Raw genomic sequence first — 27,860 nt, 5'->3', positions numbered from 1 at the left:
CATGCCCCCCGCCCCTGCGACAAGGGCCTCAACATGACAGTAGGAGATAAGCCCAGGCCGTGAGCAGAGCAACAGGCCCAACCCCCACTATTATACCCGCCCAAGCCCCATCCTGCGACCTAAGAGGTATGTATCAGATGCTCAACATACTCTGCTCACACCTACTGTGATGGTCTGAGCCTAAACCACACATAAACAACACTAGACACTTTGGAACACAAAGCTTTTACTATCTCATCCTGAAATATACAAGGTTTGAGGTCATCTGCCTTTGCCCTAAAGAGCAGGAACCCAGACTTCATCAAAGAAATTGGAAAAACAGACATTGTCATCCTACAAGAAACATGGTGGACCCACTGGTTTCCCTCTAGGTTACAGAGAGCTGGTAGTCCCATCCACCAAACTACCAGGTGTGAAACAGGGAAGAGACTCAGGGGGTATTCTAATTTGGTATAGAGCAGACCTAACCCACTCTATTCAATTAGTCAAAACAGGAACATTTTACATCTGGCTAGAAATTAATAAGGAAATTACCTCAACAGAGAAAAATGTCCTCATAAATGCTACCTATATCCCCCCAATAGAATCCCCATAATTTAACGATGACAGCTTCACCATCCTACAATTTCCAGGCCCAGGGACATGTACTAGTCTGTGGTGACCTAAATGCCAGAACTGGACAAGAACCTGACACTTTCAGCACACAGGGGGACAAACACCTATCTGGAGTTGACAACATTCCCTCCTCCATAATCCCCCCTAGACACAACTACGACAACATCAAATCAAATGTATTTATAAAGCCCTTACATCAGTTGATATCTCAAAGTGCTGTACAGAAACCCAGCCTAAAACTCCAAACAGCAAGCAACGCAGGTGTAGAAGCACAGTGGCTAGGAAAAACTCCCTAGAAAGGCCAGAACCCAGGAAGAAACCTAGAGAGGAACCAGGCTATGAGGGCTGGCCAGTCCTCTTCTGGCTGTGCCGGGTGGAGATTATAACAGAACATGGCCAAGATGTTCAAATGTTCATAGATGACCAGCAGGGTCAAATAATAATAATCACAGTGGTTGTCGAGGGTGCAACAGGTCAGCAAATGTCAGTTGGCTTTTCATAGCCGATCATTCAGAGTATCTCTACCGCTCCTGCTGTCTCTAGAGAGTTGAAAACAGCAGGTCTGGGACAGGTAGCACGTCCGGTGAACAGGCCAGGGTTCCATAGCCGCAGGCAGAACAGTTGAAACTGGAGCAGCAGCACGGCCAGGTGGACTGGGGACAGCAAGGAGCCATCAGGCCAGAGCCATGGTCCTAGGGCTCAGGTTCTCTGAGAGAAAGAAAGAAAGAGAGAATTAGAGAGGACATACTTAAATTCACACAGGACACTGGATAAGACAGGAGAAATACTCCAGATATAACAGACTGACCCTAGCCCCCCGACACATTAACTACTGCAGCATAAATACTGGAGGCTGACAGGAGGGGTCGGGAGACACTGTGGCCCCACCCGACGATACCCCCGGATAGGGCCAAACAGGCAGGATATAACCCCACCCACTTTGCCAAAGCACAGCCCCCACACCACTAGAGGGATATCTTCAACCACCAACTTACCATCCTGAGACAAGGCCGAGTATAGCCCACAAAGATCTCCGCCACGGCACAACCCAAGGGGGGGCGCCAACCCAGACATAACTAACATAACCAACAAAAACGGGTCACAACTCCTGGAGCTCTGTCGGACGCTGAGTATGTACATAGTCAATGGTAGGCTTCGAGGGGACTCCTATGGTAGGTACACATATAGCTCATCTCTTGGCAGTAGTACTGTAGACTACTTTATCACTGACCTCAACCCAGAGTCTCTTTAGACCGTTCACAGTCAGTCCACTGACAACCCTATCAGATCACAGCAAAATCACACTCTACTTGAACAGAGCGTCGCTCAATTAAAAAAAAAAATACTTAAAAAAAAATGTTACCTTTATTTAACTAGGCAAGTCAGTTAAGAACAAATTCTTATTTACAATGATGGCCTTCACCGGCCAAACCCGGACGACATGCGCCACTCTATGGGACTCCCAATCACGGCCGGTTGTGATACAGCCTGCATTCGAACCAGGGTGTCTGTAGTGACGCCTCTAGCACTGAGATGCAGTGCCTTAGGCCACTGCGCTACTCGGGAGCCCGAAATGCCTCAATCATGAGGCATCAAAGCCAAATGAGCTGAATAATATTAAGAAATGATATAGATGGAAGGAGAGTAGTTTGGAAATCTACCAAAAAACAATTTCACAAAAACAATTTCAATCCCTTCTAGACAATTTCCTGGACAAAATGTTTCACTGTAATAGTGAAGGTGTAAACCTGGCAGTAGAAAACCTAAACAGTATATTTAACCGCTCAGCTTCCCTATCAAATGAAAAAATGTCAAGCAGACAAGCTAAGAAAATTAACAACAATGACAAATGGTTTGATGAAGAATGCAAAAACCTAAGAAAGAAATTGAGAAACCTATCCAACCAAAAACATGGAGACCCAGAAAACCTAAGCCTGCGGCTTCACTATGGTGAATCACTAAAACAATACAGAAATACACCACAGAAAAATAAGGAACAGCACATCAGAAATCAGCTCAATGTAATTGAAGAATCCATAGAATCTAAGCACTTCTGGGAAAATTGGAAAACTCTAAACAAACAACAACACGAAGAGTTATCTTTCCAAAACAGAGATGCATGGATAAACCACGTGTCCAATCTTTTTGGCTCTATAACAAAAATCAAACAACAAAAACATATATGATCAAATACAAATCTTAGAATCAACTACCAGAACCCACTGGATTATTCAGTTACATGTAATGAACTACAGGACAAAATACAAACCCTCCAACTCAAAAAAGCCTGTGGCATTGATGATATCTTAAATGAAATTATAAAATATACAGACCACAAATTCCAATTGGCTATACTTAAACACTTTAACATCTTCCCCAATATTTGGAACCAAGGACTGATCACCCCAATCCACAAAAGTAGAGACAGATTTGACCCCAATAACCACTGTGGGATATGCGTCAACAGCAACCTTGGGAAAATCCACTGCATTATCATTAACAGCAGACTTGTGCATTTTCTCAGTGAAAACAACGCACTGAACAAATGCCAAATTGGCTTTTTAACAAATTACCGTACAACAGACCACGTATTCACCCTGCACACCTTAATTGACAAACAAACAAACCAAAACATAGGCAATGTATTTTCATGCTTTGTTGATTTCAAAAAAGCTTTCGACTCAATTTGGCACGAGGGCCTGCTATACAAATTGATGGAAAGTGGTGTTGGTGGAAAAACATACGACATTATAAAATCCAGGTACACAAACAACAAGTGTGCGGTTAAAAATAGGCAAAAAACACACATTTCTTTACACAGGGCCGGTGAGACAGGGATGCAGCTTAAACCCCACCCTCTTCAACATATATATCAACAAATCTGAAGTCAAATGTCTACTGTTTGCTGATGATCTGGTGCTTCTGTCCCCAACCAAGGAGGGCCTACAGCAACACCTAGACCTTCTGCACAGATTCTGTCAGACCTGGGCTTTGACAGTAAATCTCAGTAAGACAAAAATAGTAGTGTTCCAAAAAAGGTCCAGTTCACAGGACCACGAATACAAATTCCATCTACACACCATTGCCCTAGAGCACACAAAAAAGCTATACATACCTCGGCCTAAACATCAGCACCACAGGTAACTTCCACAAAGCTGTGAAGGATCTGAGAGACAAGGCAAGAAGGGTCTTCAATGCCATCAAAATGAACATACAATTTGATATACCAATTAGGATCTGTCTAAAAATACTTGAATCAGTTAAAGAACCCATTGCCGTTTATGGTTGTGAGGTCTGGGTTCCGCTCACCAACCAAGAATTCACAAAATGGGACAAACACCAAATTGAGACTCTACATGCAGAATTCTGCTAAAATATCCCGTGTACAACGTAAAACACCAAATAAGGCATGCAGAGCAGAATTAGGCCGATACCCGCTAATTATCAAAATCCAGAAAAGAGCCGTTAAATTCTACAACCACCTAAAAGGAAGCAATTCCCAAACCTTCCATAACAAAGCCAACACCTACAGAGAAATAATCCTGGAGAAGAGCTCCCGAAGCAAGCTGGTCCTGGGGCTCTGTTCAGAAACACAAATAGACCCCACAGAGCCCCAGGACAGCAACACAATTAGACCCATCCAAACCATGAGAAAACAAAAAGATAATTACTTGACACATTGGAAAGAATTGACCAAAAAACTGAGGAAACTAGAATGCTATTTGGCCCTAAACAGAGAGTACACCGTGGCAGAATACTTGACCACTGTGACTGACCCAAAATTAAAGAAATCTTTGACAGACTCAGTGAGCAAAGCCTTGCTATTGAGAAAGGCCGCCGAAGGAAGACCTGGCTCTCAAGAGAAGACAAGGTATGTGCACACTGCCCACAAAATGAGGTGGAAACTGTGCTGCACTTCCTAACCTCCTGCCAAATGTATGACCATATTAGAGACACATATTTCCCTCAGATTACACAGACCAACAAAAAAATCGAAATATAATCTAATTTTGATAAACTCCCATATCTATTGGGTGAAATACCAGTGTACCATCACAGCAGCAAGATTTGTAACCTGTTGCTACAAGAAAAGGGCAACCAGTGAAGAACAAACACCATTGTAAATACAACCTATATTTATGTTTATTTATTTTCCCTTTCGTACTTTAACTATTTGCACATCCTTACAACACTGTATATATACATAATATGACATTTTATATGTCTTTATTATTTTGGAACTTTAGTAAGTGGAATGTTTACTGTACATGTTTTATATTTTATTTCAGTTTTGTTTATCTATTTCACTTGCTTTGGCAATGTAAACATACCAATAAAGCCCTTAAATTGAAATTGAATTGAAAGGCCCAACTTGGCGGAAAGTCTGCCACCCTCCAGCAGGTATTTTTTTTCGTTGATCCTCAATGATTTTTTTGTATGGAGGCCATGAATGGGAGTTTCGAATTTGGTCAATAAAAAGGTATCTCTTATTGGCTACGTGAGGATTATTTAATAAAATTTACTTTCGTAATGCTTAAAGTTGTTAGTGGACTGATAATAGGTAGGACACGTGACATCCCGGAAACTTTGAGAAAAAACAATATCGGAGTTGTCTCGAGATGTCTATGGATATTCATGGCATGATGCTAGTAGCATAGCATCTCTCTCCATTGAATACAGGCGGTTCAAAAAAAGGATAACAATAATGATATATCCACCAATCCTACTAATAGGCCGGAGCTAGACATCCCGCCGTTCCTCTGTGGAAATCTACTCCCATTGTTAGGGCGAAGAGACATGTATCTAGTCAGTATATCCATCATATTTGGTTTGAGCAATACTATCAGTTCCGCCATTGATGGAGTGTCTGGAGAAAACTACAGTTTGTCACGTTTTGTTCTTAAGAAATACTCGACGTCTGTATTTCCACAATTGAATTTGTTGTCGTGTTAATACAGACTGTTGTTTACATCTACATTATTGGACTGCATATACTGCACGCAGAGCTTGTCAATTCTCCTCTTTCGTTAGCAGATCAACGTAACTACCTCTATCGTGACAGTGCCAGTCACGCAAACCTAGCGAGCGTGCCGTGCACGGGTGCGTGTATCCAATATTCGCCTGGTTCCCAACCCAACAGCTCAGCACTGCCAACAGCGCGTGGTTGAAGATTTGGATAAAGACTCATGGTCTGCGCATTTTGAGTTTGAATAATCATAAGAACCACGACTCTACTGCCTCGAACACGTCCACCAGCAAGACTAGTCCTGGTACAACTGTATCGGGGGCACGGGAAACGTGATTCAGTACGGAGTACCCGACGGTGGCACGAGCAGCAGTGAGGCGAGAATGCAAGGGACGATTAATCCGAAAGGCGATAATAAAATAGAACAACTATCCGATTTATTGGAAGAAAATATCAACCAGCATCCTGTGGGGAAGGGCAGTAGTGGTGCCGGGATTGTGGGTGGCACTGCATTCGGTAGCTGGAGAGGGAGAGAGAGAGAATACGAATCTGGGAACAGAAGGAGGGGAGACAACCGAGCGAGCACTTTCGGTTTTAACCGCAGTTTATTGAGTTTTAGCTGCAACTCTACGGTGGACGAAACTGGATGCCGTAGAGTTGGTTACACGGACACGCCTTGGAAAACCAGGAACTACGCTGCAGGGATTTTGGGGTAAGGAGGATGCCTGGGGCAGCATAACTGCTCTAACTTGTCATGTTTGTACTGTGGCTGACGATTTATTACAGAGCACAGGGAGGGACTTTTCTGTGTTGGCAAGGATTTGTACCTGATAAATTGATCAACATGAGATGATTTCTCATACAGAAGGATGCTACATTCTTTTTTTTCCTAGCCTGAGTGACCTCTCAAACCACAGATTATACATTATATTGACCAGATAACCTAGTTTCCGCTCTAACGATGAAAATAAATGTCTTCAAAAATGTAAGGCAGTCCCGAGGAGGAAATATCAGATGGGACCATTCTAGCCAATGTGGCTAAATCGTAAAAATGTATGTGAACACAAATTAGCTTTTTGGTCTTAATTTAAGGTTAGCATTGTGGTTAGGTTTAAAATCACATTAAGAGTAGAAATGGTATACATAGGCAGGATTTATTACTTTTTGGCTGTGGTAACTAGGTACGACCCTTCCTCTCTGCTCAAACTAAATCAGTCAATAACATTTTATTCATGAAGCCCTTTGTACATCAGCAGACGTTACAACGTGCTCATACAGAATACCAGCCTAAAACCCCAAAGAGCAAGCAATGCAGATGTACTAGCACAGTAGCTAGGAACAACTCCCTAGAAAGGAAGAAACCTAGAGAGGAACCAGGCTCTGAGGGGTGGCCAGTCCTCTCCTGGCTGTGCCGGTGGAGATTGTGTAAATGGCCATTAAGGCCGGATTGTTCATCATAGATGACCAGCAGGGTCAAATAATAATAAGTGGTTATAGAGGGTGCAACAGGTCAGCACCTCAGGAGTAAATGTCAGTTTGGTTTTCATAACAGAGCATTGAGGTTGAGACAGCAGGTCTGGGATAAGGTAGCAGGTCCAGTGAACAGGTCAGGGTTCCATAGCCACAGGCAGAACAGCAGAAACTGGATCAGCAACACGACTAGGTGGACTGGGACAGCAAGGAGTCACAAAGCCAGGTGGTCCTTTGGCATGGTCCTAGTGCTCAGGTCCTGAGAGAGTGGCTATTGCAGCATAAAGTGCCTTTGGAAAGTATTTAGACCCATTGACTCTTCCCACATTTTTGTTACGTTGCAGCCTTATTCTAAAATGTATTAAATAAAAAATCCTCAATCTACACACAATACCCAATGATGACAAAGTGAAAACAGGTTGTTAGATTTTTTTTTGCAAATTAAAAGACCCTTTGCTATGAGACTTGAAATTGAGCTCAGGTGCATCCTGTTTTGATTGATCATCCTTGAGATGTTTCTACAACTTAATTGGAGACCACCTGTGGTAAATTCAAGGCACCAAAAAAATTATGCAGCGTTGAAGATCTCCAAGAACAGTGGCCTCCATCATTCTTAAATGCAAGAAGTTTGGAACCACCAAGACTCTTCTTGGAACTGGCCTCCTGGCCAAACTGAGCAATCGGGGGAGAAGGGCCTTGGTCAGGGAGGTGACCAAGAACCTGATGGTCACTCTGACATAGCTTGAGTTCCTCTGTGGCGATGGGAGAACCTTCCAGAAGGACAACCATCTCTACAGCACTCCCCCAATCAGACCTTTATGGTAGTGGCCAGCCGGATGTCACTCCTTTGTAAAAGGCACATGACAGCCCACGTGGAGTTTGGCAAAAGGCACCTAAAGACTCTCAGACCTTGATGGGAGAAACTCCCCAAATACAGGTGTGCCAAGCTTGTAGCGTCATACCCAAGAAGACTCGAGGCTGTAATTGCTGCCAAAAGTGCTTCAACAAATTACTGAGTTAAGGGTCTGAATAGTTATGTAAATGTGAGATTTCTAGTTGTAATTTTTTTTTAAACACAAAAAAAACCCGTTTTTTTGTTTTGTCATTATTGGCTATTGTGTGTAGATTGAGGGGGAAAAAACTATTTTAATTAATTTTAGAATAAGGCTGTAACCTAACAATGGAAAAAGTCAAGGGGTCTGAATACTTTCCGAAGGCACTGTAGATACTGGGGACTGAGACGGGAGGTTGGGGGACAGTGGCAGGATATAACCCCATCCAAGTCTGGACAGGAAGATAATGTAATTGACTCAAGTCGAGTATAGCGAAAAAAGCCTGGCTAGACGTTATACACCACTCCTAGGGACGGCACTAGCAAGCCAGTGTCTTAGCCCCCGTAATAGGGTCAGAGTTAGAGAATCCCAGTGAAGAGAGGGGAGCCGGCCAGGTAAAGACGGCAAACTAAATTCTTCCACTGCTCTGTCTTTTGAGAAGAAACTAAAGTCTGTGGGTGTGGCGTAGTGTTTGGCTGGAGCAAAGAGTGTGGGTAGCCAGGCAATGTATTTTCTAGCTCATCATTGATAAAGATGACTTTCCCTGAACTTCATATTTCTGTTCAGCAGCAGTTGGTTAGAATATGAGCAGTCTTATCAAAAGGCTAGTGCATAGACACATTTGGGCTCATGTGAGTTGAAAGAGTAGGGGTCCACGGTGTTATCCTCTCATTAGTTTTCTTCTTCAGAATCTGACCGGGTAGATCTGAACTGGCGCCACACAAGGCTAGACCAGTTCTGCTACATTCCAATGCCTCATCTGGTCCACACACCCCTTCTTACTTGACATACTGAGAAGATGATGGTATCTGTGTTAGTCAGTGTAAGGTGTGTATTCCTACATTTTCAATGTAAGATTTTATAATAGTGTGGGCTCCATGAATTACAGGTGTTTCATAGCTATACTATATAGTTTCAGAATCAGAAATGGGGCCTATACCCAAAACTATCACAATTTGCAGAGGGCCTATACTATGAGTTTTCAGTTAAACCCACCACTGCACTGAGACCTGTACATGCAGAAACATTCATTTGAATCTTATCTCCTCCTCTACTGTATTTAAAGCCTAGTGTGATGCCGCAGATAGCCTTGTCCCATGCGCCATTGAGGGTTATTCTAAAGCACTTTATTACCGAATTACATATTGAAAAGCAGCTGGCTGGGCTGGCACATGTCATGTCCTCCTGGGAATACACACTGCTGCTCATTAGTATAGTTGCATACTTACCCACTAGTGTATTTAAAGTAACTTCCTGCTCAGTAATCACAGGCTACATAGTACACTGGCAGACTGAAGGCCACTTCTGGTCTACACACTGTAGTGCTATGTGATTAGTTTGCTATAACAGAAAACATTAAATGTAATAGGTATTTAGCCTGCTTGTTTGTTAATAAGCTTGAAACTTGATATAAAGACATTTAATGAATCCATGTTTCAAGTGTCAAATCTACCAGGGAACCCCTGACTGCATTACTATTGAAGTATTTCAAACGTGTTCTAGAACACATTCTAACCACGGTGTGTCTCTGACTCTGCAGGCTCCATGAGGAGATCCAGGACTTCTATGCCTACATGTCTCCGCGGCCGGAGGAGGAGAAGATGAGGAGGGAGGTGGTGGAGAGGATAGAGAGGGTCATTAAGGACCTTTGGCCCACTGCTGACGTAAGTCAATCACCTTCACTGTAGTCGGAGATGTAAAGCCATTGACTTCCTTGTGTAGTTATTTACTGAAATTGAAATGGTGTAGTAATTCTTATTAGCATGCATACCGATATGATAATATTATAGCTTATCATTGCTGTCATGGAGTTTTATATGCAATCTCATTACTCATGGTGTGAACTTGCTTTGCAGGTTCAAGTATTTGGAAGTTTCAGCACGGGTCTCTATCTACCCACCAGGTAACCTGTCGTTGAATTTCAAGTCCTTTCCTTACTGAAAAAGTATTCATAACCTTTATTATCACCAACTTACGCCAAGGAGGAATATAATGTGATTCTTTGTATTGATGTTGCAGTGACATTGACCTGGTGGTGTTTGTGAAGTTCAGGGAAGGAGACACCCTCCCTCTGTGGAGGTTAGAAGAGGCGCTGAGGAAACACAAAGTGGTGGAGGAGAATTCTGTCAAAGTTCTGGACAAGGCCACGGTATGGGTAGTGTGTGTTTTGTGTGTCTGTCTGTGGAGGGAAGCCTTGTTAAGGGTGTGTGTGTGTGTGTGTGTGTGTGTGTGTGTGTGTTGTGAACATAATTCTGCACAGGGAATTATCGGTGTCTGTATGCCAGTCAAATCTGATCTTGTCTGGTCTTTAGGTGCCAATCATCAAACTGACAGACTCTCTCACGGAGGTCAAAGTTGACATCAGTTTCAACATGAAGAATGCCGTCAAAGCTGCTGCCCTCATCAAAGATTATAAAAAGGTACAATGCTCCCTGTGTGTGTCAAATCAAAATGTATTTGTCACATGCTTCGTAAAGAAAAGATTTAGACTATTAGTGAAATACTTACTTACTGGCCTTTCCCAACAATGCAGAGACAGAAAATTGAGAAATAATAGAAAAGTAATAACATATAATAATAAATACACAATGTGTAAAGATAACTTGGTTATATACAGTGGCTTGTGAAAGTATTCATCCCCCTTGGCATTTTTCCTATTTTGTTGCCTTACAACCTGGAATTAAAATTGATTTTGGGGGGGGTTTGTATCATTTGATTTACACAACATGCCTACCACTTTGAAGATGCAATTTTTATTTATTTATTGTGAAACAAACAAGAAATAAGACCAAAAAAAATGAAATTGAGCGTGCATAACTATTCACCCCCCAAAGCCGATACTTTGTAGAGCCACCTTTTGCAGCAATTACAACTGTAACACGGAACCCAAACCGGCTGCACGCGTGCGCCAGCAGTGCATACATTTATTTTGTCCCCCTACACCAAACGCGATCACGACACAAACTCTGAACCAATTACATTAATTTGGGAACAGGTCGAAAAGCATTAAACATTTATGGCAATTTAGCTAGTTAGCTTGCACTTGTTAGCTAATTTGTCCTATTTAGCTAGCATGCTGTTGCTAGCTAATTTGTCGTGCACGCTACGCGAGCGGTGTGGTCAGCCTATTAGTCTCTTGTGGTATGTCTCTAAGCTTGGCACATCTAGCCACTGGGATTTTTGCCCATTCAAGGCAAAACTGCTCCAGCTCCTTCAAGTTGGATGGGTTCCGCTGGTGTACAGCAATCTTTAAGTCATACCACAGATTCTCAATTGGATTGAGGTCTGGGGTTTGACTAGGCAATTCCAAGACATTTAGTGTTTCCCCTTAAACCACTCGAGTGTTGCTTTTAGCAGTATGCTTAGGGCCATTGTCCTGCTGGAAGGTGAACCTCCGTCCCAGTCTCAAATCTCTGGAAGACTGAAACAGGTTTCCCTCAAGAATTTCCTTGTATTTAGCGCCATCCATCATTCCTTCAATTCTGACCAGTTTCCCAGTCCCTGCCAATGGGGAAAAACATCCCCACAGCATGATGCTGCTACCACCATGCTTGGTCTTCTCGGGGTGATGAGAGGTGTTGGGTTTGTGCCAGACCAGGTGTTTTCCTTGATGGCCAAAAAGCTCTATTTTAGTCTCATCTGACCAGAGTACCTTCTTCTGTATGTTTGGGGAGTCTCCCACCTGCCTTTTGGCAAACACCAAACATGTTTGCTTATTTTTTTCTTTATGCAATGGCTTTTTTCTGGCCACTCTTCTGTAAAGCCCAGCTCGGTGGAGTGTACGGTTTAAAGTGGTCCTATGGGCAGATACTCCAATCTCCGCTGTGGAGCTTTGCACCTCCTTCAGGGTTCTCTTTGGTCTCCTTGTTGCCTCTCTGATTAATGCCCTCCATACCTGGTGTGTGAGTTTTGGTGGGCGGCCCTCTCTTGGCAGGTTTGTTGTGGTGCCATATTCTTTCAATTTTTTTAATAATGGATTTAAGTGTGCTCGCTGGGAAGTTCAAAGTTTCTGATATTTTTTTTTATAACCCAACCCTGATCTGTACTTCTCCATAACTTTGTCCCTGACCTGTTTGGAGAGCTCCTTGGTCTTCATGGTGCCACTTGCTTGGTGTTGCAGACTCTGGGGCCTTTCAGAACAGGTGTGTGTGTGTGTGTGTGTGTGTGTGTGTGTGTGTGTGTGTGTGTGTGTGTGTGTGTGTGTGTGTGTGTGTGTATATAAAATACTGAGATCATGTGACACTTAGATTGCCCACAGGTGGACTTTATTTAACTAATTATGTGACTTGTGAAGGTAATTGGTTGCACCAGATCTTATTTAGGTGCTTCATAGCAAAGGGGGTGAATACATATGCACGCACCACTTTTTTTTCAAATTTTTTGAAACAAGTAATTTTTTTCACTTCACCAATTTGGACTATTTTGTGTATGTCCATGAAAATCCATTGAAATTACTGGTTGTAATGCAACAAAATAGGAAAAATGCAAAGGGGATTAATACTTTTGCAAGGCACTGTACGAAGGGTACCAGTACTGAGTTGTGCAGGGGTATGAGGTAATTGAGGTAGATATGTACATATAACTAGGAATAAAGTGACTAGGCAACAGGATAGATAAACAGTAGCAGCAGCGTGTGAGTCAAAAAAGTTAGTGCAATAACGGTCAATGTCGATAGTTAACCAAATGGCTACCCGGACTTACTACACTGAACAAAAATATAAATGCAACATGTAAAGTGTTGGTTTCATGAGCTGAAATAAAAGATCCCAGAAATGTTCCATACACACAAAGCTTATTTCTCTAAACAAATTTGTTTACATCCCTGTTAGTGAGCATTTCTCTTTTGACAAGATAATCCATCCGCTTGACAGGTGTGGCATATCAAGAAGCTGATTAAACAGCATGATCATTACACAGATCCACCTTGTGCTGCGGACAGTGAAAGGCCACTGTAAAATGTGCACTTTTATCACACAGCATAATGCCACAGATGTCTAAATGTTTGAGGGAGCGTGCAATTGGCCTGCTGACTGCAGGAATGTCCATCAGAGAATGTCATGTTAATTTATCTACCATAAGCTGCCTCCAATGTCATTTTAGAGAATTTGGCAGTATATCCAACCGGCCTCCCAACCGCAGACCCACGTGTATGGCGTCCTGTGGGCGAGCGGTTTGCTGATGTCAAAGTTGTAAATGGAGTGTCCCATGTTGAGGTTATGGTATGGGCAGGCATAAGTTACGGACAACGAACACAATTGCATTTTGTCGATGGCAATTTGAATGCACAGAAATGCCTTGACAAGATCCTGAGGCCCATTTTTTTTTTTTAAGGTATCTGTGACCAACCGATGCATATCTCTATTCCCAGTCATGTGAAATCCATAGATTAGGGCCTAATTTATTTATTTCAATTGACTGATTTCCTCATATGAACTGTAACTCAGTAAAATCTTTGAACTTGTTGCATTTTATATTTTTGTTCAGTATATTTGCCAGTCTTCTGGCTTTGGGGTAGAATATGTTCAGGGTCCTGTTGGTTCCAGATTTGGTGCATCGGTACCACTTGCCATGCGGTAGGAAAAGGAACAGTCTATGACTAAGGTAGCTGGAGTCCTTGACAGTGACGTACTGGGCTGTACCAGGGTTTCCGTTAGAAAAAGGTGGTGCCGGACATTTTACCAGCAAAATTTAGATTTACCGGATCCATATGCATTAGGTGGGTTACCTGATTAGGGTGTCCACCCACGGTGCTCAGAATGACAAATCACATTTATGGTAATTCATATTAATACAACATGCAAGTCGAGGATGCAACGATATCCGGTCCTTCTTACCGAATTCTGATGTCACTTTGAACATGTTAGAATAACTGTCCACATTTACTTTTCCTCAGCCAACAAGACGATTAACGAACAGAAAAATCGCTAGCCTATGTCAATCTACTATAGTAGAAAAGTTTAGGCTACATATTCAATTGGTCAGCTTGTCAAGAAAGAAATAGCCTATTCCAAACATACTCTGAGACAGTTGTGGAACGATAGATCCTAAATTCATACAACCAGTAGGCCATGGATACATGATCTGTTTTTGTAAAAAAGCAATGAGTGATGCAAGAGATCAGAACGTTTAGCTTAAAATGTTGATAAACATTTGTTTCTTCACATTTATGAGTACAGCAATGTGCACAAGGCAGTAGGCTACATGCGAATGTTTATTCCCTAATGCACTTAGGGGAAAACACTGTTGTCAAAAGGGCACTGCACAGGCCTCCCGAGTGGGGCAGCCGTCTAAGGCATTGCAGTGCTAGAGGCGTCACTACAGACCCGGGTTTAGATACCGGGCTGTGTTGCGGCCGCGACTGGGAGACCCATGAGGCGGCACACAATTGGCCCAGTTTTGTCAGGGTTAGGGGAGGGTTTGGCCAACTCGGAATTCCAATTTGGGAACTCGGGACCCTTTCTAGAGCTCTGACTTTACAAGCTGAAGATCACTGACGTTATAATTTGACCTCATATTTCTCTGAGTTCCCAGTTGTCTTGAAAGCATCACAAGATGTTGCTGCAGCGGCTCTCGCGCAGTCTGACAGAATCTCCTCTCAAAGGCTCTGTATCTGTATATCTGCGGCAATTTAATTCTACAAAATTACGCAAATTAACCTATAGACCAATAAGCATGACCAGTCAAATGTATTTCCATCAATGAATAGGCTAAAAAGCATTATTTCGCAATGGGATTTTTTCTTCTTCTTCCAATTTGCCGGTGCCAGTTGTATTCATCAGCTTTTAAATGTTTTATCGGACAAAAGCCGCTTAACGGAAACCCTGGGCCGTACACACTACCCTCTAACACCTTGCGGTCGTATGCCAAGCAGTTGCCATACCAAGCGGTATTGCAGCTAGTCAAGATACTATCAATGGTGCAGCTGTAGAACCTTTTGAGGAACTGATGGCTCATGCAAAAATCTTTTCAGCCTCCTGAAGGGGATGAGGCGTTGTCGTGCCCTCTTCAGGACTGGTGTTGGTGTGTGTGGACCGTGATAGATCCTTAGTGATGTGGACACCGAGGAACTTGAAGCTCTCGACCCGCTCCTCTAAAGCGCCGTCAATGTGAATGGGGGTGTGCTCGGCCCTCCGTTTCCTGTAGTCCACGATCTGCTCCCTTTGTCTTGCTGATGTTGAGAGGTTCTGACCACCTCCCTAAAGGCTGTCTCATCGTCGTCGGTGATCAGTCCTACTACTGTCGTGTCGTCAGCAATATTAATGATGGTGTTGGATTCGTGCGTGGCCACTCAGTCATGGGTGAACAAGGAGTACATGAGGGGACTTTGCATGCACCCTTGAGGGGCCCCGGTGTTGAAGGTCAGCGTGGCGGATGTGTTGTTGCCTACTCTCACCACCTGGGGAGGCCTGTCAGGAAGTCCAGGATCCAGTTGCAGAGGGAGGTGTTCAGTCCCAGGGTCCTTAGCTTAGTGATGACCTTGGAGGGCACTATGGTGTTGAATGTTGAGCTGTAGTCAATGAACAGTGGCTCAGTTGGTAGAGCATGGTGTTTGCAACGCCAGCATGGTGTGTGCAACGCCAGGGTTGTGGGTTCGATTCCCACGGGGGGCCAGTACAAAAAAAAAATGCATGAAATGTATGCATTCACTACTGTAAGTCGCTCTGGATAAGAGCGTCTGCTAATTGACTAAAATGTAAATGTAACATCATTTTCACATAGATGTTAGTTTTGTCCAGGTGGGAGAGGGCAGTTGAGTGCAATAGAGAGAACGTCATCTGGGGGATCTGTTGGGGCGGTATGCGAATTGGAGTGGGTCCAGGGTGTCTGATGGTGTTGATGTGAGCCATGACCAGCCTTCCAAGGCATTTCATGGCTACAGATGTGAGTGTTACGAGCCGATTAGTCATTTAGTCATTTAGACAGGTTAACTTGGCATTCTTGGGCACAGGGACTATGCCAGTCTGCTTGAAACATGTAGGTATTCCAGACAGGGACAGGGAGAGGTTCATCATGTCAGTGCATGCGCTGAGTACGTGTCCTGGTAATCCATCTGGCTCTGCGGCTTTGAATATTAACCTGTTTAAAGGTCTTGCATCCGCTACGTAGAGCTTGATCAGAAAGTCTTCCGGAACAGCTGGTGCTCTCATGCATGGTTCAGTGTTACATGCCTCAAAATGAGCATGGAAGGCATTTAGCTTATCTGTGTGTGTGTGTGTGTGTGTGTGTGTTTCTTTCTAATGATTGAGCGTCATCTGAATTTAGGCACAATCCTCATAGTGTGAACTACTGTTCTCTAAAGTTCTCTCCCCATCTGTTTCTCCTCAGAAATATCCTGTGCTTCCATACCTGGTGCTAGTCCTGAAGCAGTTCTTATTACAAAGAGACATGAATGAAGTGTTTACAGGAGGCATCAGTTCCTACTGCCTCTTCCTCGTCGCTGTCAGCTTCTTACAGGTGGGTCGGTGCCCGTCATCCTGGTATTATTATCATTATACTCTCAATCTAGTATTCTAATTAAATTATTATATGATGCATTTGTCCGGCCTTTCCTCAACCATTGAGAGTATCCTGTGCTTCCGTACCTGGTGTGAGGAGATATACATTTTGTACCATTGAATAAACTTTATTGATCCCCAAGGGCAAATTGGATTTGTCACCAGCAGCATAGTGTTCTTACTGCTACGTGTTCTTAAGATGGAAGCAAGTAATAGACAATAGAGTGTGTGTGTTTCAGCTCCATAGCAGGGAGAACGCCTGCAGTCCCAACGCCAACACTGGTGTCCTACTCATAGAGTTCTTTGAGCTGTACGGCCGCCATTTTAACTACCTGAAGACGGGGATCCGGATCAAGGACGGGGGCTGCTACCTCTCCAAAGACGAGATCCAGAAGAGCATGCTGGATGGATACAGACCTTCCCTGCTGTACATCGAAGACCCACTGCAGCCAGGTGAGCCCGGGTCCACACCTTTGTAGTTTAAGACTCCTTACTACATACACTGGTTACAGTATGGTTGGTAGCTAGCTACCTATATGATGCATCTCTGAAAATTACACATTCAATGTAGTGGCTTGTGCTTCTGACTTCTGCCATAAATAAAACATCAGATGCAGTTGTTTTATTGAGATGATGTTTGAGAACTCCTGCAATAAGCACCTGCCAAGTCTAAGCTTGTACCTGACCTTGAGAGTTTGGTGTCTGTCCTGTGTTGTCCAGGTAATGATGTGGGCCGTAGCTCATACGGGGCCATGCAGGTGAAGCAGGTGTTTGACTATGCCTTCATGGTGCTGAGCCATGCTGTGTCGCCCATCGCTAAGTACCATCTCAACAACCACGGCGAGAGGTACTGGGCAGGGCTGGGACACATGGGGAGGGTTACAGTCACATAATTGTGAGTGATGGGTTCGCTGGAGCTGACTGCCAAGAATGGAACTTTGAACAATACAGTGCATTCGGGAAAGTATTCAGACACCTTAACTTTTTCCACATTTTGTTACGTTACAGCCTTATTCTAAAATGGATTTTAAAAATTGTTTTCCCCTCATCAATCTACACGTGTGTGTATGTATATAGATGGATATCTATCTAACAAAAATGTATTTACTTAAGTATTCAGACCCTTTGCTATGAGACTCTAAATTGAGCTCAGGTGCATCCTGTTTCCATTGCTCATCCTTGAGATGTTTCTACAACTTGATTGGAGTCCACCTGTGGTAAATTCAATTGATTGGACATGATTTGGAAAGGCACACACCTGTTTATATAAGGTCCCACAGTTGACAGTGCATGTCAGAGCAAAAACCAAGCCATGAGGTTGAAGGAATTGTCTGTAGAGCTCCGAGACAGGATTGTGTTGAGGCAGAGATCTGGGGAAGGGTACCAAAACATTTCTGCAGCATTGAAGGTCCCCAATAACACAGTGGCCTCCATCATTCTTAAATGGAAGAAGTTTGGAACCACCAAGACTCTTCCTAGAACTGGCTGGAGGTGACCAATAACCCGATGGTCACTCTGAAAGAGCTCCAGAGTTCCTCCGTGGAGATGGAAGAACCTTCCAGAAAGACAGCACAGGCCTTTATGGTAGAGCAGCCAGACGAAGCCACTCCTCAGTAAAAGGCACATGACAGCCCACTTGGAGTTTGCCAAAAGGCACCTAAAGACTCTCAGACCATGAGAAACCAGATTCTCTGGTCTGATGAAACCAAGACTGAACTCTTTGGCCTGAATGCCAAGCGTCATGTCTGGAGGAAACCTGGCACCATCCCTACAGTGAAGCATGGTGGTGACAGCATCATGCTGTGGGGATGTTTTTCAGGGACTGGGAGACAAGTCAGGATCGAGGGAAAGATGAAGGAAGTTTCATCTTCCAACAGGACAATGACCCTAGGCACACAGCCAAGACAACATGGGAATGGCTTTGGGACAAGTCTCTGAATGGCTAGGCCACTCAAGGACAGAGGCCTGACTTGAACCCTATCAGACATCTCTGGAGAGACCTGAAAATAGCTGTGCAGTGACGCTCCCCATCCAACCTGACAGAGCTTGAGAGGATCTGCAGAGAGAAATGGGAGAAACTCCCCAAATACAGGTGTGCCAAGCTTGTAACATCATACCCAAGAAGACTCAAGGCTGTAATCAATGCCAAAGGTGCTGCAACAAAGTACTGAATACTTAGATGAATATCATATTTAAGTTTTTTTTTATTTATAATACATTTGCAAAATAAATTCTAAACCTGATTTTGCTTTGTCATTATGGGGTATTGTGTGTAGATTGGGGGGGGGGAATCATTTAATCCCTTTTAGATAAGGCTGTAAGGTAACAAAATGTGGAAAAAGTCGAGGGGTCTGAATACTTTCCCGAATGCACTGTATATTTTCAACAATATTAAGTGGAGAAAAAATATTGTGTCCACTGTTCCAACGTGTAGTAATATAAATGATTGTGTGTCCTGCAGTATACTGGGCAGAATCATCCGGGTGACCCAGGAAGTTGCTGAATACAGAGACTGGATCACCATGAAGTGGGCTGCCCTATCACTGAACTCCCTGACCTTAAAAGGTAAGGAGAGGAGACATTTTAGAGCCCAATTATAGCACTATATCAAAACAGTATAAAATTGTCGAACCCCACATTTTTTTCCATTCCCCTACGATGTCACAGGTAATGTCACGTTGCTGGTGGAGCTTCAGGAGATGGAGGAATGCATCAACAATCTCTCTGAGGAAGGGGCAGAGTCCCACAGCTCCTCCTCTCCTCCCCCCTCTTCGTCATTCTCCTCGCCACAGTCTTCATCAGCTAGCTCCAGTGATGCTGTGAGTGCCTTGTGAAACAGAGCGTGTTCTCTCCACACACTTTGCTCCTCTCCACACACTTTGCTCCTCGGAAAGTATTCAGACCCCTTGACTTTTCCCACATTTTGTTACGTTACTGCCTTATTCTAAAATTTATAAAATAAAATATTTTCCTCATCAATCTATACACAATAATGACAAAGTGAAAACAGGTTTTAGAAAATGTTGCAAATGTATTAAAAAAAGTTAAATATCTTATTTACATAATTAAAAAAACGATGTAATACATTTTAAAACAAGGCTGCAACATAACAAAATGTGGTAAAAGTCAAGGGGTCTGAATATTTTACGAATGCACTGTATGTATCAAGTGATACTCTGGCGTGTAGATCTGAGACGCTTGATAACTACAGCCCCAGTGTTGCCCTTTCATTCGCACCTGTGATTTAAAGCTCTAAAATATTTCATCTATCAGAAAGGTCCCTTAGACCACTGTGCCACTCAAGAGGCTCCTAAGGCTGTGCCACTAGAGATTCTGGGTTCGAGTCCAGGCTCTGTTGCAGCTGGCCGTGACTGGGAGACCCATGGGGCGGCGTACAATTGGCCCGTCCGGGTTAGGGGAGGGTTTGGCCGACAGGGATGTCCTTGTCCCATCGCGCTCTAGCGACTCCTGTCGCCAGGTGTACGGTGTTTCCACCGACACATTGGTTCTGGATTAAGTGGCCATTGTCAAAAGCAGTGCGGCTTGGTTGGGTTGTGTTTCGGAGGACGCACGGCTCTCGACCTTCGCCTCTCCGAGTCCGTACGCGATGAGACAAGACTGTAACTACCAATTGGATACCACGAAATTGGTAGAAAACGGGGTAAATAAAAAGAAAGGTCCCTTAGGTAATCTACCCTTTCATGCGTTAAAACATTGAGATGCCTGTCGTTAAATAATATTTTGCCCTCGCTTGATTGGTTGCTATGATCCCTCCAGGATTCGGACGGAATCCACTGTAAACCGGTGACTACGACGCGGGGTAGGCGAGGCTCATCTGCACCCAGTGCTGGATTGACCAATCACAGGGATACAAGTTTCTCTTCCAGCAGCCGCGTAAGCCAGTCGAACAAGAGCAAGGTAGGTGACTATAACAGACAAGTTTTAGTGTTAAATTACCACACATCAAATTATGTCACACTAAATGTTGTTCCAAGGAAAAATGGGACAATAAAGTGAATCTGATCCTATATGTTTTCCTGGCAGCAGGTGGACAGAGCGAGTTTGACGTCTTGTCAGAACAGCCATGCTAACAAACAGCCAAGCACAGGAACAGGACAGTCATCAGGCAGCAACAGCAGGAGCCACCGAGACAGAAAGCAGAGCTGTCCTGGCAGGAGGAGGAAACCCCAGCCAAAGCACCAATGTAAACCTGCAGTGCAGGACCTCTGTAGATAGGGGGCGCTATGTCACGGAACTCAACTCCACTCTCTGCTGCTGAAACGAAAGGATCGAGGCAATCTTACCAGGGCTTTTGGTAGTGATATTTTTTAAGCCAAGTTGGAAGGAGATTTCTCCTATTTCTGTCAGTTGAAAGGGCAGATTGACGCAATCCACATCTTGAGGGCGTAGTCTTTCTGTAATATGAATATGGAGGAAGGTTGTCAAGCCTGAACTTTAGCATTGGTAGTACACCCTGGTGCATTGGACTAGCAGTTAGTTGGGTCTCTCTTACTTCCTGGCAATTCAACTTTACAGCAGAAATTACAAGGAAAAATGTATGGTTATTATGGTGTTTGCACTGACAAAACGAGTCATTGAACATTTAAGCTTTTCAGCAAGTCATCTCCTTCGTTTGTGATTTTCAAAAGGCAAAATGGTGGGGAAAGGAAGAAAAACATTACAATGATTAGGGATTGTATATTAAAAAAAAATAACAAGCTGAATGAATATTGATTTGCCATCTCTTGTGGACTGGGCCAAGTGTGGGTTCTAAGTGGCAACTTCAACCATCAGCAGAATACATCCTTGAGTTGCTACAGCCCAAATGGACCCGTTTCCTTGCATAATGGGGATGATTTCACAATACTGTTTAATCGCGTAATGGCGAACAGTTTCATGTTCCTACTGGTAGAATAGACAATATCTGTAGTTTGCAAACTTCCTAATATGAAAATATCAGTACTCAACTATTTTGCCTATTACAAAATGATTTGTATTTGTTTGTATTTATTTTTGTAGTATATTTATATGAATCTATAATGTGAAGGGGGTATGCATGGAACGCTTAGCAATAGCCCGTATGCCTGTTTAAGAGATGGTTGTGATGCACATTTTGTACTGAATATCTCAGACACAGGCTGTGTCCTAATAGTCATACAATTTCCTTAACTTATCTGGGCTGGGAGGTGTCCAACACTTTGCTTTCTCTTCCTGTCTAGGCCTTAGCCCTTTAGCGTTCACAGATCTAAAAGGGTCGGACTAGATGTAAGCAATATGGTGATGGGACCTCCTAGCTTTTAAAGAGGCTGAGTGCAGCTTCTGCCAAGTTGCTTTCATCCATACAATCCTTTCAGATCCACAAAAAGAATATGGACCTAATTTTGACATTACAAATATATTGTTATAATGTTAATTGAGAACATAATTAACTTTTTGCTCGTAACTGTATTTATTTAAAAGTTACTGAATGTTTAGACAGCACTTTTTACGTTGTCCAAATGCCACCATATAAGGGTAGGGTTAGGCCACTGCTTGTCCTGGAGTTAGCAAGTCTCTTTGACATCCCTCCTCGATTTAGTACGTTCCCAAAATGTCTCCTCACAAAACATTTTGTATGCAGTTCAGTTGTATCCAGACATTTGTTCTAACCTTCAAGATACTTTTGTTTATAAAGTATATGTGGACACCCCTTAAAATTAGTGGATTCGGCTATTTCAGCCACATCTGTTGCTGACAGGTGTATAAAGTCGAGCACACATCCATACAATCGCCATAGACAAACATTTGCAGTTGAATGGCCTTACTGAAGAGCTCAGTGACTTTCATCATGGAACTGGCATAGGATGCCACCTTTACAACAAGTCAGTTCATCACATTTCTGCCCTGCTAGAGCTGACCCGGCCAACTGTAAGTGCTTTTATTGTGAAGTGGAAATGTCTAGGAGCAACAATGGCTCAGCCGCGAAGTGGTAGGCCACACAAGCTCACAGGACAGACAAGTGCTATAGCACGTAGAAATCGTCTGTCCTCGGTTGCAACACTCACTACCGAGTTCCAAACTGCCTCTGGAAGCAACGTCAGCGCGAGAACTGTTCATCGGGAGCTTCATGAAATGGGGTTCCATGGCCGAGGAGCCGCACACAAGCCTAAGATCTCTATGCACAATGCCAAGCGTCGGCTGGAGTGTTGTAAAGCTTGCCGCCAATGGACTCTGGCGCAGTGGAAACACGTTCTCTGGAGTGATGAATCATGCTTCACCAACTGGCAGTGCGATGGACAAATCTGGGTTTGGCGGATGCCAGGAGAACGCTCCCAGCCCCAATGCATAGTGCCAACTGTAAAGTTTGGTGGAAGAGGACTAATGGTCTGGGGTTGTTTTTCATGGTTTGGGCTAGTCCCCTTAGTTCCAGTGAAGGGAAATCTTAATGCTACAGCATACAATGACATTCTAGACGATTCTGTACTTCCAACTTTTGTGGCAACGGTTTATGCCCTCGTGCACAAAGCGAGGTCCATACAGAAATGGTTTGTTGAGATTGGTGTGGAAGAACTTGACTGGCCTGCACAGAGCCCTGACCTCAAACCCATCAAACACCGTTGGGATGAATTGGAACGAGTCTGCGAGCCAGGCCTAATCGCCCAACGTCATTGTCCGACCTCACTAATGCTTGTGGTTGAATGGAAGCAAGTCCCCGCAGCAATGTTCCAACATCTAGTGGAAAGCCTTCCCAGAAGAGAGAAAGCTATTATAGCAGTAAAGGGGGACCAACACCATATTAATGCCCATGATGTTTGACGAGCAGGTGTCCACATACTTTGTCATGTAGTGTAGCTTGTTATTTTACAAATGATAATATGGACCAATGAGAGGATGTTGTGAAATAAATGACATTTCCCATTGTCTGTAGCTGTTATTGTGTAAAGTACTACCACTCTGAACCATTGAGATCTTCAAACTTCATTCTATGCGATTAGAATAGAACAAATGATGAGTAAATAATGTTTTGTTCACTGAAAATGTGTTTGATGTGCTCACTGCTCATTCATTTCAACACTGAATTTGTTTTTTTCGAGCAGACAAGCCACTAACATGCATCTTAATTTAACAAAATGCTTAATTTGATAAAAATATTTATTCAGTATGTTGATGCCGTTGCCTAATGTCTATGCCAATTCAAAACCAGTCAACATTTCAAGCAAAACAAAGTCACTTTCCAACCAATTTGAAATGGAATAGGAAAACATGTTTACTTTATTGCTCTGAACCTTTTTGTTTCGTTGAATGTCCATTTTTTTAGTTTTTCTCATAATTCTCAACAGGAAATGTACAATCCCTTCATTTAATTGTATTTTCATATTATTCACATTAGATATTTTTCATTTAGCTAATTCTATTTTGGTGGAATGTAGATGAATGAGTATAAATATATGAGTGTGTGTGTCTGTGTACACACTGTGTCTGTCTACACACACACACATAGTACCAGTCAAAAGATAAGACACATCTACTCATTCAAGGGTTTTTCTTTATTTTTACTATTTTCTACATTGTAGTGAAGACATTAAAACTATGAAATAACACATATGGAATCATGAAGTAACCAAAAAAGTGTTAAACAAATCAAAATATATTTTATATTTGAGATTCTTCAAAGAAGCCACCCTTTGCCTTAATGACAGCTTTGCGCACTGTTGGCATTCTTTCAAACATCTTCATGAGGTAGTCACCAAGAATGCATTTCAATTAACAGGTTAATTTGTGGGATTTCTTCCTTTGTTAATGCTTTTGAGGTCGGAATGGTATACAGAAGATAGCCCTATTTGGTAAAAGACCAATCCATTTCATGGCAAGAACAGCTCAAATAAGCGAAGAGAAACGACACTCCATCATTACTTTAAGACATGAAGGTCAGTCAAGAACTTCAAGTTTCTTCAAGTGCAGTTGCAAAAACCGTCAAGCGCTATGATGAAACTGGCTCTCATGAGGACCGCCACAGGAATGGAAGACCTAGAGTTACCTCTGCTGCAGAGGATAAGTTCATTAAGAGTTAACTGCACCTCAGATTGCAGCCCAAATAAATGCTTCACAGAGTTCAAGTAACAGACACATCTCAACATCAACTGTTCAGAGGAGACTGTGAATTAGGCCTTCATGGTCAAATTGATGCAAAGACACCACTACTACAGGACACCAATAATAAGAAGAGACTTCCTTGGGCCAAGAAACACGAGCAATGGACATTAGACCGGTGGAAATCTGTCCTTTGGTCTGATGAGTCCAAATTTGAGATTTTTGGTTCTAACAGCCAAGTCTTTGTAAGAGGCAGAGTAAGTGAACGGATGATCTCCGCATGGGTGGCTCCCATCGTGAAGCATGGAGGAGGAGGTGTGATGGTGTGGGAGTGCTTTGCTGGTGACACTGTCGGTGATTTATTTAGAATTCAAGGCACACTTAACCAGCATGGCTAACACAGCATTCTGCAGCAATACGCCATCCCATCGGGTTTGCGCTTAGTGGGACTATCATTTGATTTTCAACAGGACAATGACCCAAAACACACCTCCAAGCTGTGTAAGGGCTATTTGACCAAGAAGTACAGTGATCAGATGACCTGGCCTCCACAATCCTCCAACTTCAACCCAATTGAGATGGTTTGGGATGAGTTGGACCGCAGAGTGAAGAAAAGCAGCCAACAAGTGCTCAGCATATGTAGGAACTAATTCAAGACTGTTGGAAAAGCATTCTTCATGAAGCTGGTTGAGAGAATGCCAGGAGTGTTCAAAACTGTCATCAAGGTAAAGGGTGGCTACTTTGAAGAATCTTAAATATAAAATATATTTTGATTTGTTTAACACTTTTTTGCAGTACTATATGATTCCATATGTGTTATTTCATAGTTGTGATGTCTATACTATTACTCTACAATGTAGAAAATAGTACAAATAAAGAAAAACCCTTCAATGAGAAGGTGTGTCTAAACTTTTGATTGGTACTTATATATATGTTAACACCCTCAGGGTGTAAGTGGGAAAATGTAAGTTGTATCTTTTATTATTAAAATACAGTTTTGAAAGAAAATATTTGGGTGGGGGGGGAGGCATGTCTGCATTTACATGTTCAAAAGAGTGCTCCAACATAAATGTTATTGAAAAGACCCTTGAATTGGAATTTCTACTTCCTGAATTGATTAAATTTAAATGGAATTCGCTCAACCCTGGAAAGAAGGCTAGGTCTAGAATTCCTGAATAAAGTCTATACTTTAAAGGACATGTTCTCCCCATTGAAGTGTTTGCACAACTCCCATTGATGTCATTGGATAATTTAAAGTTGTGCATGCATATCTCAACTGAATCTGGCCTAGGTAAACTCCTGCACCACCAACTCCTTAAGGGAGCGAAAAGACACCAGTCCCCTCTCTGCATCCCTAACTTGAACCAACTCCTCCTGCAGCTGAGCCACAGGTCGCCCTAACTGGTATCCCAGATCCACCATCATCTCCAGCAGTGGCCCTCTGTAGCGCTTCAGCCCATAGCGCCTTACCGTGGGCAGCGCCCTCTGGCCCATGGTGAACGCCGTCTCCGGCTCTTCTAGGTCTCTCTGGCACACTGTGAGGGCACACAGCGTGGGCACTAGCAGAACAGGACTCTGCCACCCTCCCATCTTGTCCTGAAGCTCCAGGACAGTCTCTAGTAGAGCGACCGCTGGCCCAAACTGCCCCGCTCGGAGCAGGCCGTGTGCTCGTCTTTGCTCGGGCTCAGTGAAGAAATCCAGGAAGTGGCGGGAATGTCGGACGCAGCGGACTGCATAGAGCTGGGCCAGGTAGTCCCGCAGAGCCAGGCGGCGTTCCCAGATGGTCTCTGGGTTAAAATTTCCAGTTAGGACTTTCCGGGGAAGTATGACCTCCTCGAGCTCCTCGCTGAATTCTTCAAGGAGCTGCTGGTGGAGGTGGACGAAGTCGCTATAACGACGCTCGACAGACACGCGCTTAGAGTCATAGCTGCCTGACCGGATCAACACGATCTGATACACCTGGAGAACACAGGAACATTGGGTCAAACGCCTAACTTAGAAAACCTCATATCTTGCAACTTTGTTATTAAAACTCACTCGACTATCTTCCAATAGAAGACAATAAATATGGAATTGTCTTTCCTGCAACACAGCAACACTCACTAAATACGGTGAAGAATTCACAAAGTATGTTTTTCAGTGCCCTAAACTATATGCCAGGGATCATCTAGACTCAGCGCTGCTTTTTTCTTGAGCGGATAGTCAAGGGGCGGAACATACAGTAATTATAAATAATTTGTACTCTGTAAATTGACACAAACCGAAACAGATTATTGTGTTTGACAAAAACATAATTTCCAACCTTGATTACATTGGTACACAATCTCCTATGCCTCTATTTCTGAGTGGAACATTTTGAGGTGAATTCCTAGTAATTTTACAGCCTTTTATTTCCAAAACCTAGATACAATTTTAGAAATTGGGCATAGAAAACTTTGGGAGGGGGTCAAATAAATTGAATTTGGACTGAGGACCGCCAGTTGACAATCGTTGCTGTATGCTGTACATAAAATAGAGCTCACAACGTATTTGGACAGGTGCTGCGCTATGATGCGTGCAGACGGAATCTCAAACAACAGCTTGACCGGCTTCAGTCGGTGCTTCACTGCGCCCCAGTGCTGCTGCAGCTCTTTGGTGGTCATACAGGATGAAGTGGGGCCTGGACACAGGTCATGGACACACGCACCTACGTACAGAGTAGATAGACAGGCAGACAGACACATGAAAATGTCATATTACTGCTTACACAAGCAGAGTCAAACGCATGCTTTGCTTAGCTACTTATTTAAAGTACCATTTGAAGGAAAATTACTGAAAGCAACCAGGTGCTTCTTACCCTGTTGATGCAAATCCTCATGGTCCAGGCTCTCAGCTGTTGCTTCAGGGTATGGACCATTGGACTGTTGGATCCCTGTATTGATCCCTGTGTTCTCTTGTGGCACTGCCCTCTCCGCCATCCGGGCTTGTCAGCATACAGTAGTAGTTCTGGGGAAGATGATTGAAATACTCAGTCTGAAATCAGCTGCTTGCTCTGCACAAACAAGCGCATACAAACACACACTCGGTATAACTAAGGTTGTTGACATGCCCTGTTTGAAAAAATAAATGGAAAAATACAGAAAGAGGCAGTGTGTGAATATATAGTAGTACACGCAAGACTGAAGCAAGAGAAAGCAGAGAGACCAATGGGGA

At 43.3% G+C, this 27,860-nt stretch overlaps 2 protein-coding genes across 4 annotated transcripts; one reads left to right on the top strand and one right to left on the bottom strand.

The window, feature by feature from the left end:
- Positions 1 to 209: 209 nt before the first annotated feature.
- snx20 (sorting nexin 20) lies at positions 210 to 27,860 on the bottom strand. Of its 2 annotated transcripts, XM_014125586.3 has the most exons (4): positions 27,505 to 27,860; positions 27,191 to 27,354; positions 26,139 to 26,627; positions 210 to 1,323 (listed from the first exon to the last, which is right to left on the bottom strand). In XM_014125586.3, exons 1-4 carry the CDS (start codon positions 27,623 to 27,625, stop codon positions 1,315 to 1,317), a joined length of 783 nt encoding a protein of 260 aa, XP_013981061.1. In that variant the 5' UTR covers positions 27,626 to 27,860; the 3' UTR covers positions 210 to 1,314. The 2 variants fall into 2 exon arrangements, with proteins under 2 accessions (XP_013981061.1, XP_013981060.1); XM_014125585.3 differs by lacking the exon at positions 210 to 1,323 and having other exon boundaries at positions 23,820 to 26,627.
- LOC106561528 (terminal nucleotidyltransferase 4B) lies at positions 5,530 to 21,322 on the top strand. Of its 2 annotated transcripts, none has more exons than XM_014125584.3 (12): positions 5,530 to 6,293; positions 9,644 to 9,767; positions 9,960 to 10,006; positions 10,123 to 10,252; positions 10,416 to 10,523; positions 16,429 to 16,557; positions 16,838 to 17,051; positions 17,319 to 17,445; positions 19,060 to 19,163; positions 19,266 to 19,417; positions 20,376 to 20,516; positions 20,646 to 21,322. In XM_014125584.3, exons 1-12 carry the CDS (start codon positions 5,965 to 5,967, stop codon positions 20,832 to 20,834), a joined length of 1,794 nt encoding a protein of 597 aa, XP_013981059.3. In that variant the 5' UTR covers positions 5,530 to 5,964; the 3' UTR covers positions 20,835 to 21,322. The 2 variants fall into 2 exon arrangements, with proteins under 2 accessions (XP_013981059.3, XP_013981058.3); XM_014125583.3 differs by having other exon boundaries at positions 5,545 to 6,293; positions 20,643 to 21,322.

This window comes from Salmo salar, chromosome 10, assembly GCF_965601325.2.
Source record: "Salmo salar chromosome 10, fSalSal1, whole genome shotgun sequence".
NCBI classification, from domain to species: domain Eukaryota; kingdom Metazoa; phylum Chordata; class Actinopteri; order Salmoniformes; family Salmonidae; genus Salmo; species Salmo salar.
This window is presented reverse-complemented; position numbering and strand designations above follow the sequence as displayed.

What these genes read in the sequence shown, in the direction of transcription:
- LOC106561528 (XM_014125583.3), top strand. Translation starts at nt 5,965, where the DNA reads ATGCAAGGGACGATTAATCCGAAAGGCGATAATAAAATAGAACAACTA. An exon ending in TACGCTGCAGGGATTTTGGG is followed by an intron (nt 6,294 to 9,643) that starts GTAAGGAGGATG and finishes CTGACTCTGCAG; the next exon opens with GCTCCATGAGGAGATCCAGG. An exon ending in CGAAGACCCACTGCAGCCAG is followed by an intron (nt 17,052 to 17,318) that starts GTGAGCCCGGGT and finishes TGTGTTGTCCAG; the next exon opens with GTAATGATGTGGGCCGTAGC.
- snx20 (XM_014125585.3), bottom strand. Translation starts at nt 27,625, where the DNA reads ATGGCGGAGAGGGCAGTGCCACAAGAGAACACAGGGATCAATACAGGG. An exon ending in TGAGGATTTGCATCAACAGG is followed by an intron (nt 27,355 to 27,504) that starts GTAAGAAGCACC and finishes CTCTGTACGTAG; the next exon opens with GTGCGTGTGTCCATGACCTG. An exon ending in AGCACCTGTCCAAATACGTT is followed by an intron (nt 26,628 to 27,190) that starts GTGAGCTCTATT and finishes TGTGTTCTCCAG; the next exon opens with GTGTATCAGATCGTGTTGAT.